The 13,720-nt window shown below is 36.6% G+C and overlaps 1 protein-coding gene across 2 annotated transcripts in view; it reads right to left on the bottom strand.

Annotated features, from left to right (window-relative positions):
• Window positions 1-13,070, bottom strand: part of LOC107683036 (serine/threonine-protein kinase DCLK1-like) — a 32,673-nt gene extending 19,603 nt beyond the window's left edge. Inside the window, exons 1-3 of one of the 2 annotated variants that reach the window (XM_016479139.1) lie at window positions 12,905-13,070; window positions 12,037-12,419; window positions 8,412-8,758 (exon numbers count right to left, since the gene is read on the bottom strand). In XM_016479139.1, the coding sequence (XP_016334625.1) occupies window positions 8,412-8,758; window positions 12,037-12,394 (705 nt within the window). In that variant the 5' untranslated portion in view covers window positions 12,395-12,419; window positions 12,905-13,070. The remainder of the gene's footprint in view (window positions 1-8,411; window positions 8,759-12,036; window positions 12,420-12,904) is intronic. The other variant, XM_016479132.1, reaches the window with a different exon arrangement.
• Window positions 13,071-13,720: the final 650 nt, after the last annotated feature.

Genomic DNA, 13,720 nt, shown 5'->3' with positions numbered 1-13,720 from the left:
AATTTTTAGTATTAAATTTAAATATTTAGCAATACATTTAGTATTTTAATTTAGCACCTGGTTAAACTGGATTATGGAAGGTTTGAGATAAAAACAATGTTTGTGTGTGTGTGTGTGTGTGTGTGTGTGTGTGTGTGTGTGTGCGTTACATCTCAAAACATGAACAATGGTACTGATAGTACAAACTAGGCCTTGATGTATTGGATAATTTATAGTCTTTTGCACTGTGCTGTCCCAAATTTTCATTACACTGAGACATATGCTATCACAGTTTTAGATCACCTGTGTGGGGGTTGTCTCCCATTTCACCAGGAAGGATTTTTCTCAGGAAATACATTAGCATTTTTTTTATAAATAGTCTGTCTGGGTTCTGAGGTTGTGTGGGGTCTATCGCTGGAAGCATAGGGGAAATCCAGGCCAGGTTGACAAAGTGTACTGACTAAATGCTGAGAGGAACATTGGATTAAATTTAATCTACCAATATTATGTTATCATAAGGTAACTACATTTCTTTTTGTTTTGGTTGAAATTATGTGCAAATTAATCTGGTTACTTTTATTGAATACGGTTTAAACTATCATCACTGCTGTATTGAAAGGATGCTAGCAGCACAACCTTAACCAAACTCACCCAAAATAAAAATGCAGTCATTATTTACTCACACTCATGTAATTCCAAACCCATATGCTGTTATTTTGTTCTTTGGAACACAAAAGCAGGATTCTGAAGAATATTCACATAGTTATTTTCCATTCAACTGTCCATAGTGACCTTAGGTGCTACTATAATTCAACCCAACTCCCGCTTCGACTTAATAGAGACAGAAGAATTACAGTTCAAACAAAGCCAGATTCTCCTACAGCAGACATCTGTGCATTATCATCTGCCACAAAGCAAAATAATATTCTGATTTCCTAAAACGAGTCACTACAATATGGACAATTTCCCTGCCATAGAACTTAGATCTACATATTCAGTAGAGCAGGAAAGGCAAGCCAAACACTGTAAGATGGTGCGGCTGGGAGAGTATTGATTTACTCTCAGCATAGACTCAGTGACACAGCTGCAGCTGCACAGGTCGCCACATGTCGCAGCAATAACCCACAGATCATTGATCTGGACAGACTCCCGCTGTTAATACTCAGAAGCTTTCATCAGGCAAACGCAGCCAGCCTGTGCTCACCGATGCCATTCAGGACCTCTTAAACACGTTAAAAACACATGGGCAAGACTGTGGTGGCGAATCTTTAAGACACGGACTGGTAAAACTATAAATGAATAGTAGGCATGGTAACACTTTAGTATAGGGACCAGTTCTCACTATTAACTAGTTGCTTATTAGCATGCCTATTATTAACATATTGGCTGTTTAATACTTATAAAGCACATATTCTGCATGACCATATTCTACACCCCTAATCCTACCCAATATCTAAACTTAACAACTACCTTACTAACTATTACTAACTATTAATAAGCAGCAAATTGGGAGTTTACTGAGGCAAAAGTCGTAGTTAATGGGTTGTTAATAGCGAGAATTGGACCTTAAAATAAAGTGACTGTAGACTAGGGTTGCAAAAAGGTGGAACATTTCCAGTAAATTTCGGAAACATTCCAGAAATTTTGGAAACTTTCCAGGATTTTTGGGAATATTCCAGGGATTTTTGGAAATTTTCCACCCCTTTGCAACCCTACTGTAGACATTATTCTAAATAAATACTTAATATAAAATTAAAGTCTGACATGGTTTATTCCATTGAGGAATTTTACCATTATATATCAATAAGTGACTATGTTTAAGTGGGGCACAATGTGCACAAAAGACCATAAGCAAATGATGTCTAATCTATAATATCTACACCATCAAAATACTTCCTGTGTTGGGTAAAAGCATCCTGGAAAATTATCATTCATTATTGAGAGGCTTATGAGATGGAGATGTACCATTAGAGTTAACTTTGCACTGCTTCAGCATGATAGTGTTCTCTCAGCTAATCAGAAGAAATCACTTCCGAAAAGTTCAGAATCCTGCAGGTGGCACTTGTGGCACTTCCTTACAGCAGTGTTATTTTAGTATCATTGATAAACTATTATAGTTTTTGTTAATATTTTTGAATTAGAATTAATTTTTTTATTTTCTGTTTTCACTTTAATTTTAGTTAAAGTTTTAGTCAAAATTGTATTTTTTATTATTTTTAAATATGTCTTTATAATATTATTTATTCATTAATTTATACATTTTAGTTTCTTTAGTTTTAGTTATTTTAGTACCTCAACTTAAACTAAACAAAAATGAGAAATGTTGTCTTGGCAATTAGCTGAAATAAATAAAGTGTTTTTTAAATATATTTTATTTTATTTTAGTTAATGTTTATTTTCAACGTTTTAGTCTTAGGCCCTGTCCACACGAATGTGGTTATTTTTAAAACCACAGCTTTTTCTACGCGGTTTGGCCGTTCGTCCACACACAAACGCAGCACCAGGTCACTGAAACCGAACATTTTTAAAAACTCCTGCCAGGGTGAAGATTTTCAAAAACTCCGGTTGCAGTGTTATCGTGTAGACAGCGGAACCAGAGTTTTTGGCTTGTGACGTCGGAGCCTGCGCTGTTATCTCCGCCTACTGGAAACTTTTTCAGGCTTCTGATTGGCCAATATGGCTTTACGGTTGAGATTATATCGCCACCTGTTGGCTTGGCATGCTCTTGACAGTGCTTCATAGCATGCGTTTGCGTTTTCATGTGGACGGAGATTTTTTTTTAAACGGAAGAAGGAAAAACTCTTTATAAAAATACCCGTGTACGTGTGTACATGGCCTTAGTTAACAATAATAACCCTGACTTATAGACTACAGAGGGCTTCTTTTTCTTTAAAGGGATAGTTCACCTTCGGAACACAAATTAAGATATTTTTGATGAAATCCGAGAGCTTTCTTTACCCTGCATACTGCATAGACAATGAAACTGACACGTTCAAAGCCCAGAAAGGTAGTAAGGAGTAAGGAGGACATCATGAAAATAGCCCATGTGACATCAGTGGTTTAACCGTAATTTTATGAAGCTACGAGAAAACTTTTTGTGTGCAAAGAAAACAAAAATAACAACTTTATTCAACTATTTCTTCTCTTCCCTGTCAGTCTTCGATGCACGTTCACGAGAGTACCACGATGCATGCGTGTGCTGCTGCTTACGCAGGAGCCGGCATTGTGTGAGTTCACACTTACAAAAAAAATCGGAAATCGGAATCGGCCAATCAAATTGCAATCGGTGCATCTCTAATGAAAAGTCATGGAAATGCATTGGTCAAAAGGTGTGGAAACCCTGTGAATAAGAACAAAATACAGCACAGTAAAAATAAAACCATTCTTGATGACGACCCATGCATTTTATGCATCCATTTTTCTGCGCTTGATTTTTGAAATGGCAGCATTGTTTGGACTGAAAGGACTCTCCATGTTTCGCAGTAATGGCAAGAGGTGACCTTTCAGGAGGAAATTGAACTGCCTATTGAGGTGCATTACATAAGTCCAGCAGTGGCAGATAATGAGTAATGACTAAATGCAAGTCAGCTTGTTGCAGTGTTACTCCCACTCCCACGTGTCACTGCATGGGTTTACACTGGAGCCAGAGTACTGTCAGGATGGACTGAACATTCACAAGGCTTACAGACCTGATCAGGTCTGCGTTCTGACAGCATTAAAACCAGCAGTTCAGTGTTAGGCTGGTTAGGTTCAGCGGTTAACTATTGCTAGTAGATGGCGCAACTATTTTCATATTTGATTATAGATACAGACGCCAGTTCTTGGATTTTGGAGATTTTGGAAAATGCATTATGAGGTCATTTCAGAAGAAGCAAATGAAACATCTGATTCAAAAACACCTAGACGTGCAAACAGATAACCCAAAACCAAGCATCAAAGGCTTTAAGTCAAACACATTCGCTAATGTATGGTCCTATGATTTCAAAGATGCAGAATCGGAGTATGGTCATAAAAATGGAAAACGTGGAATCTAGTCATAAAAATGTAATTTACAGTATCAGAATGTCATGTAATTTGGCAAATTTTGGATGTTTTAATTTCAACAGTTGTGCAGCACTTTGTTTGCCAAAAAATAAAAGAAATTGTAACATTTTAATTTGATTACATTTTAAAAGATTATATTATTGATAATATTTATGCATTTTTTTTACCATAGTTTTTGATAATAAATTTGTATTAAATTACAAATCCAGAAAAAATAAAACAAAAAACACACAACTTCTGAAAAGATATCATAGTTTTTTTTTTTATTAATTAATAAATTAATAAATCAATAAATCGTTTAGGGCTGCACGATAAATCTCATGCGATATTTAATGCGCATCTTGTCAGTAAAGCTACACAAAGCTACACATATATGAACGTGGTTTTGCGCAGCTTGTCAGTGAACAACGGCTCTGTGTAGTAAATGCTGCTTCATGTGAAAGCATGCACGTGATGGAGATTTACCGCTGATTACAGAAGTGGCTTTACTGAAAAGATGCGCATTAAATATCGCATGCGATTTATCGTGCAGCCCTAAAATCGTTAAAGTTTTATGAATTAAATTGGAAATACATGCTTTTAAATTTACTTTCACCATTAAAATGGAATCCAGAATATTTTAAATGGAAAGCACAGAATTTGGGGAAAATAGAGTTTTGGAAAAATTAAACAGATTTCACAGGGACCAAATATCAATAAATTGTTGTTACATTTTATACAGGTTCATGATTTCAATTAATTAGACATGCTTTTTGGTTACCAAAATTAAATGTTACCATTAAAATGGAATTTAGAAAAATGGAAACAGAATCCAGAAATATTAAAAATGAAAAAAAAAAAACGGAATTTGGGAAAAATAAAATGGAACTTGGAAAAAAATTAAAAGGATTTCATAAGGTCCTCTGCTGAGTTGTGAAATGCCACCTTGGCCGACGGCAATGATGTAGCCCTATAGCGCTTTTCACAAGAAGGACATCCACTGGGTAACGCTTCATTCAACCCAGCCAGAGTCAAATATGTTTAATCTGAAACTGACACAAGCAGAAAGAAGATCACAGAAGCAACATACCTCGCCACCGTTCAGCCCTTATGAGCATGACCGCCTATGGAAATCACCTCAGTGTGGAAACTAATATGTGAATGAAAGAGCTCTCTTAGCCTTACAGCTAATATTTATGGCACAGACAACAGGAGGCCCATGCCACCCACTGGAATTATAGGGGAAATGCCTGTCTGTCTATCCTCAGGCTGTCTCACATGATAAGAATAAGCTTACATGAAGAAGTCAGTGACACAACCACAAAAGGCTTCAAAGAATGGTGGATTACAGGGATCACTCCACTGTGCAAATATGAAAGAAACTTACATTTCTTTACTGTCAGCAGATGAGTGGTAAAGTAAGTCTGCTATGTAAGGGATAATGTACAGTCAGTCGGTCATCACCGCAAAATAGAATCTCAGCAGGGTGTATGATTAGTGCCCCGATGACAAGCTGTGATTATTGACCGTTTGACTGAACATTATCATGCTTATTACACCTACTTGCCAGGCTAATAAATACTTAGACATTACTAATTTAATATAATATATTGTAATATAATATAATAATATAATATAAATATAATGTTAAATATCAGACTGATGAATGGTGTGATTGACCAATCAGAATTAAGTATTCCAGAAAGCCACATAATGAATAGTTCTTAGTGTTCTTAGTTTTTATAGCAACATAGATTCTGTCAGTCTGAAGCATTTAAACGTTTGTCAGGATCCTCCATCTGGAGCACTTAACCCAAATGCATGGAGTGGTGTTACTCATCAGCAAGAGTTCCTGAAAAATGCTTGTCAACAGATCAACAAACCAATAACACCCTAATACATTTCAAAGCTTGCATCAGTCGCTCTGAGAGAACTTCCTCTCAGAAGAAGGTTAGATAAGGCCAGGAAGCAATGGCTAAGGCCAAGATTTATTCCATGTATCATTTATATGAGCAAAATTGAAGGCAAAATGTCTATCTTGCTAAAAGATTTCACAATAGGCTAACCGTTCCTAGATGGCCAAATCTTCTGAATTTCCGCTCCAAGAAATATCTAAAGGCACTTTTCAAATGCATTGCACTTCCATCTAAACATTAAAATGGAATTTACTGAATGATGCAGAAATAAAACCAACATGTTGACTTCTAAAACCATTGTTGTCTATTCAACGGTTTATACATCTGCCAGCCACAATAATATATTTGAGTCATCTTTATTTGAAAGCTTTTCTCAGCAAATATTGAATTATGGGATTAATTGGGATTAGTTTGCTTACTTAATCAGCATATACTGTAATGTAATAAATTCAATTACATTTTTTTTATCAATTGACAGCCCTACTAATAAACTTTTTATCAACATAAATTTTGACCCTGTAAAAATGCTGAGCAGTGACTGTATTCATATATACTGTATATCAAACCTACTAAAGCATTTTTTGGAAAATGTAGGATCACAATGCATCGATCCAGAAATCAGTTTCCTTGGCACATCATCACCCGTTACAGCAATGCTTTGAGGGGTGTAGTAAATGTTTCTCTAGGAGAAAATAAACAGCCATGCATAATGCCGCCTCGTGTGTGAGGCCTGTTTGATCGCTATCCTGAGCATCCATCATCCCAACCCCGGCCTGTAACATCACCACTACTGCACCCCTCCTGCCGCAGAGGCTGTTCCTAAGCAACCATCCCCAGCAACCAGATTGCCATGGAAACCAAAGAGGGAAATCAAGGAGAGGGGAGAGGCCCTTCACATACTTGGGATGTGAGAAATTAGGGGATATTCCAACCTAGAAATATCTGTTTGCACAACGTTCAACCCTTAAATTGTGACTTCTGTTTGTTTTTGTAAATTATATATTTTTTAATGGCCTGTATGCATAAGATGATGAAAGTCAATTCACCAGATATATACACAGCACAGCGCTAGTGTCTCTCTTTCTGATCTGCGGTGGGTGTAAACAGAGGAAAATATAACACCACTGAAAGCCAATGAGTTTAAGGCCCTCCAGTGACAGTTTGTCATTTCATCAGTCTGCTCCTGCGGAGACACAGAAAGGTCACCATCACCCAGTCCCCAGCCATACGGCTGCCTCCCTCTGTCTGATCTCTTTCCTCCATCTCCTTCTCCACAGTATTTACCTTTATCTCCCTATCAATCTCTTTTGCTCTTATTCAAGCAACATAAACTCGAATTATCTAGGGAAATTCATATCTCAGCAAAATAACAGCAACACTTGATGAGCAAAGAGCAAATACTGAAATCACGACAATAGGGTGGCGTAAGGCATTAAAATATAAGCTTGCAAGGTTCAGAGCGCAGAAGGAGAGATTCATGAGATTTGACTATTGTGCCCAGAAGTAAAACATGTCATTGTCACAGGTTGCCACAAATGTAAAAGTCACAGGTTGCTCCAAACAAACTGTCCCATAGTCAAAAATATACTGCAAGTCTTGTCAGTTAAAAAATTAGCAGAGCATTGTTGTTCATTTTAACTAAAATAAAGCTGAAATATATATAAATATTAGATGAAAAAAAAATAAAGTTAAAAGTTTAATTTTAAGAAAACTGAAATAAAGATAAATTAAAGCTAAATAGAAATATTACAAAATAAGAAAATACTATATAAATATATATACATGTATAGCTCATTCAAAATGTTTATACTATAATAGTATATAAATAATACTAAATAACACTAAACCAGAATAACAACCACAAGCATTCTTCATACATGCATACCAATGTACTGTATCTACTCAAACCAGATCAAAATTCTCTTTTATAAATGGAATTGGATCACAGCATTAAATAAATGTTTTGTTGTTACATTCTAAAGCAGAGAGCACCTCATTTATTTTATGTTTGTTTAAAAGTAAAGTCTGAAAGTAGTCCCAGCATTTAATTTACAGTACTCATTTTTGGCTCATTACCACCAACTTCTTCTAACACAAACAAGTACAGCTCTAGCAACTCTAAATATGGTTTCACCAAATAACTGAGCAAAAAAAGCAGGTCACTGAAGAAGGAGAGAGTGAGGAACGGACTGACCTCTTTGAGATGATGATGTATGAGCAACCTCACCTTTAGAGAAACCAGGGCAGGGCGCTCAAAAAACATCTTGTTTGACTAACTAAGGTAAAAGTCAGGAGACTAGCTTTGCTTTATTTAAAGCTGAAGTGTGTAATTTCTGCACCACAAGCATCTCCTTATCCACGGGCTTCTGACAAATACAGTGAGTCCACTGATCTATCCAAATAGTTCTTTCAACCAAATAATAGTATCATATACTGCATCCAACAATACAAAAGTTCAATTATCTACTTAAATGAAATGCCCACTGTACCTACCAGTTTACCATCCACCGTATAAAGCCTCTTGACCACTCCAGAGTCCAGTTTGATGGCATCTGTGATATCCGTGAGAACCTGTTCAAACGAATGGGCCGTCTTCTTGTTGAGAAGTATACGCACGGCTTTCCGAGGCTTTACCCCACTGCGGATTATGGTCACCAGTTTGGGTCGGATGAAATCCTTGTTATCCTTGGTTTCTATTGAACCAGCCGTGGCGCTGGCCAGAGAGGTGGGCACTCGTGCCGATGCAGTGGTCTTGACGTTGACTGACCAGTTGGTGTTGACATTTTTAGTGTATTCCAGATTCTTGTAAGGCTCAATTGATCCACAAATGTAACTCTCCCCTGTGATACAAAATTAAATAATAAGTGAAATAACCAGTGAGTATCACTGAGAACCAATCATTCAATCATTCAGACTTGTTTTTGTGAACCGGTTCAAAAATTTCACTGAAAAAAAAAAAAAAAAAAAAAAGAGTTCTGTAGAATGGAATGGAATGGTTCTTCATGGAACCATAGATGCCAATACAGAATACACTTTATTAATAGTACTGACTTAAATTTTGGTCTGTTCTTCACAGAAAGCTATTGTATTGCTTCAGCAAACACATTCATGCTATTTGTAAGATGCTTTTGCATCCTCACGAAACATTGAAAGCTCCAGGTCTTTACTTTAATTGTATGTAAAAAAAAAAATTTAAAAAAAATCAGTTAATTTTTTGGTTCCCCAGAAGAGAGTCATATGTGTTTGGAACAAAATGAGGGGTATAAGATTACAGAATTTTCATTTTTGGGTAAACTATATGCCTTGATGAGAGTTTCCTGCAACTTCAGATTATCTAAAAATGGCTTTCCATGTTTAGCATCATATGAGGACACAGAAGAAAATCCATTAATTTGCCCACATGTGAGTTTGTTAAAATCTCCTTATAATAGTCCATAATGATGGAGAGGTCACACAGTCAAGGTTAAGTGCACGGCAGAGACTGAAATCACCTCCACCTCGCACATTTGCACTCATTCTACCCCTGGCAGCACTGAGAATTAATGAATGAATGGGTGTCCTACATAAAAAGGCACCACTGAGATGCCACTGCTACTATTTCAAAATCAAATCAGAGTCATTTAACACATAATTCAAGGACAAACTGTCAGTTCTCCGATTTGATTTATTGGTCAACACTGAGAGGAAGGGAGTGGTATAGCAGATGCAGAAGCTGTTAAATATTAATGAGCATTTTAAAATGACTATTGGTTTAAATCACAGGGCTCTCTGATATCCGCTCGGACAATACAAGCTTGATCCTTGTTCAGTACTACAAACCGCATGCTCTGTTTGGGGTGTCAGAGACCCCAGATATGAAACATGACTAATGCGATGACTTTCCACATAGTAGATTCTCTGATTGGTGTACACACTACAGAGATATTATGTGCTTATTTTCTAAAAATTTGCTCACACTAAGGTCATCTAAGATGTCCAAGAAAACTGATTTCACGATTTCGCACTTACATATAATCGGTTTGAGCAAATAGTATGCATGTTTGGCTTGCTGTCCTGAGGGAGGGCTCCGAGCCCGGAATATAGCCTGAACCCAGAGAACCCCCCATCCCTAGTCTGGGATGAGAATAGTTAAGAATGAGGAGTTGGGGTGGAGGAGGGACTCTTGAAAACTGTCGTGGGACAGAGGTGAGTTGGCTGTATATATATTAATATACATATCATGCTAGTTAAGTTGATTTTCTAGACGAGTTCCACCTGTGCTGAATTGATTGATTATCTGAACGTGCTCATCCCGAACCTTCTTAATAAAACATCAATTGGAGAAATTCAGCATTACATCACTTGCTCACCAATGGTAGTGAATGGGTGCCGTCAGAATGAGAGTTCAAACAGCTGGTAAAAGCATCACAATAATCCATATATGACTTATATTACGTCATAAGCATAACTACAGTCCATCAGTTAACATCTTGTAAAAAGACAAACTGTGTGTTTGTAATAAAAAAAGTCAAACCCTTGTTTACAGCTAAAATATGAGTCCTCTAACCACAATATTGCTTTCTTCGGTTAAAAAGTTGCCTCATCTAAATCAGGAGAGAAATGTGCACAGATCAGGCTTTCTACAGCTATAAACAAACATGTTGGATTTTGATGCGAGTGTGCAACAGGGAAGGTACTTTCACCAAACACTCTAAAAAATATTTTGTTTGCATCATTTTTTTTTTGTTAAGGCAACTTCTTCTGAAATTAAGTTCAACTAATAAACTATATTGTGCTATACATACTTAGAAAATTGTGTTAACTAACAATTATTAAGTTGATTACTCATAAAAATTAAGTTGTTCTAAGTTGTTCTAATTTGTTTTTTCATATTGTTTTAAATTTGATTCAATCATGGACATTGGTTACAAAAACTACTAAAATACTATTTTTTGATGCAGTAACACTTAATGCTGCCAGAAAACCAATCTTTTAGCATTTTCAACCAAACACCTTCTGATTGAAACAGTATGTAAAACAATGCCTAGTGAGTCTGTTCTCAACCTAAGCAAACGCTCTACTCTTCAGCACAATGGTAATCTCATAAAAACCACCAACATAACAGAAACACTTTTAAATACTAATAAAACCGAACACTGAACATGAATAAATCTTCTCCTGTTCTGATCTTGAATAGAAATGCATAAAATATGAGTTTATTTCTACATTACCGCTCATTATTCAGTCACATGCAAAGCATGCTGGGAACCTGAAACGTGAACTTGAAAAAAATAAGTTATGGAGCTGATTACATTGAGTTAGTACAACTTAAATAATGTTTTAAACAAACTAACACAGATATTTAAGTTGAAGTTACACACAGTATTACGTTGATGTAATTATCAACATTAAGATATCAGGACAACTCATTCAAAAATGTTTAAAACTTAAAATGTTTAATTAAATCAATAAATTGGAATTTTTAACTTGCACTAATGCATTAAATTAAGTAGTGGCAACAGATCCACTGAATTATTTTTTAGAGTGAAGAAAGCAATATTATGGATTATGGACTTGTATTCTGGCCAGAAGCCATGATTTAAAGTTGAAATGTCTTAATGATAAATCTGTTTCTTACAACCACACTTTTCACTTCACATGACATTAATTGATGGAGTCATAACTGCCATTCACATCAGAGCATAAGGAATAAATGGATTAAAACGACCAATTAAACACTGGTATTATTTAAAGAGCAAATCCGGTCTTAAAGGTTTTCAGATTCTTTATGGCTTTAGATCTCATCAGAAAAATAATGCACCACTGGAAAGTCTCATTTTAAGATAGTAACGTGGTCAATAACTTGTTTAAGTTTTTAGACTGTCTAGTACCAGCAATAAACCAGCTACAAGCAGGTTGTCAGTGTTTAAAGTGGTCTTTCTTGGGACAGCTAATAACCACTTCAGACTAGCTCCAAAACCAGAATTTTCCAGCCTGTTGTCTTCATGTGGAGAACAGGTACAAATCCAAACCGACAAATGTGATCTAATGCACAGTTGACCATGTATGTCAAGTTGAACAAGAAGAAACAAAAGATACTGATGTCCCTAAACCTCCATATACAGACACCCAGGCTCACCTTCCGCCAGCTGATCCATGCTGGTAATCTTCGACCCGTCAATGGTATAAATGGTCCGGACGCCCTGAGGCAGATTTATATTATCTGATAGGGAGCGGGTGAGGTCTGCGAGCAGAGCATCGAAAGACCTGAATCTGTCATTGGAAATAGCGTACACAATCCCTTTGAAGTACCGGTCTCCATTGCGGTAGAACCGGACCCTCTTGGCTTTCTTTTCCGAGCTCAGAGCCTGTAGGGTCCGGGTTCGGTACAGGCTACAGTGGGCGCTGTGCGTGGGGCTCGGGAGGCCGTTCGCACGTGAACCCGTACGGCTGTATCTTTGTGCTTTGTCCCGTTCATCGAAATGCACCTGCTCCATGTCAACACCCGGGGCTGTAGTATCTCTGTGGAAAATTGTGGATAGATGAGTAATGTTAAAATTATAATTGCATTTATTCTGAATATCACCCGACTTTTTTTTTTCCTGTATAAAAAATGTATTTGTGCATATAGCCTACTTGTTAATAAGTAGGCCTATTGCACATCATGCTATGCTCTGTAAATAAAATAAAATAAGCAGCTGGAAATGTACATTTCCGTGCGCTTATCCAACTGACAAAAATAACATAATTAAAAAGACATTATAGAAAATGTTCAATATATGTTTTAAATAGGCTAATAAACATTAATGTGTTATTGTTTTATAATGATATAACATAATATATTTTAATAATTAATATATAATATTCAAGTTATTTAAACACGCCCAAAGGGAAAGCACAATGAAGAAGTCGTGATTACATGTTTCATCAATTAAAAAGCGATATGAATGCACTAATAAATATAAATGTGCGGTGCATCTTGCTTCAAAAAAGCATATTCATCTTACTTGTGCGAGTGTATCCGATGAGCACAGTCGATATGAAAGCACACATCTAATGGCTTGTCATCTCTTCCAGAGGATGCTAGTGATGGTTTTAAGAGCAGGAGAGAATCATGTGCTCTGCTGTGCTGGATGGGGCGGATGGGCTGCAGCCGGTGTCTGTCTGCCCCTTTCGCTCTTTAGGTTAGAACATCCCTCGCTTCAATGCAGACTGGCAGCCTTTGTCGTATTCCTGAGGGAGGGGGGGACCTCAATGAATGAGCTGCCTACCTAGACACCTAGACTGTCTCAAATGCAGGTCCTCGCGGGTGGGGAGGAGACTGCCCCGCGCCGCTTGCAGTCCAGTAGAGACAATTCAACGGTACACGATCTATTCAAACTGACTTATAAATGTAAATAAATAAAAATAAATGAGCTGTGATCGCATATGAGCTGAACTTTGATTCCTCATATAATCCACTGTCACACCCACTATTGTCCGCTTAAATCAAGGTAGATCCTTTATTGCACCAGTAAGAACCGTCTTTGCATTACATTAGATCCAATTAGGCCTATTTTTCATAGTTCAATCATATGATCAAGAGACTTGTGGTCGTGGTTGGCATAAGTTGTTTGCTTAGTTTTATTTTATTTTCATTAGCAAATTATGATTTTCAAATTCACTTAGGAAACCCTTACCAAAATGCCAAAAGATGCAGGGTTTTCTATGATTTTGTAATACAAAACACATTTCTGGATATAAGTGTACTGCTAAGGATATAGGCTAAGTGTTTTAATATTTTTTAATAAATATTTATTATTATATAATACTGTTATATACAT

Source organism: Sinocyclocheilus anshuiensis, unplaced genomic scaffold (genome assembly GCF_001515605.1).
Source record: "Sinocyclocheilus anshuiensis isolate Anshui unplaced genomic scaffold, SAMN03320099.WGS_v1.1 scaffold1170, whole genome shotgun sequence".
In the NCBI taxonomy this organism is placed as follows: domain Eukaryota; kingdom Metazoa; phylum Chordata; class Actinopteri; order Cypriniformes; family Cyprinidae; genus Sinocyclocheilus; species Sinocyclocheilus anshuiensis.
This window is presented reverse-complemented; position numbering and strand designations above follow the sequence as displayed.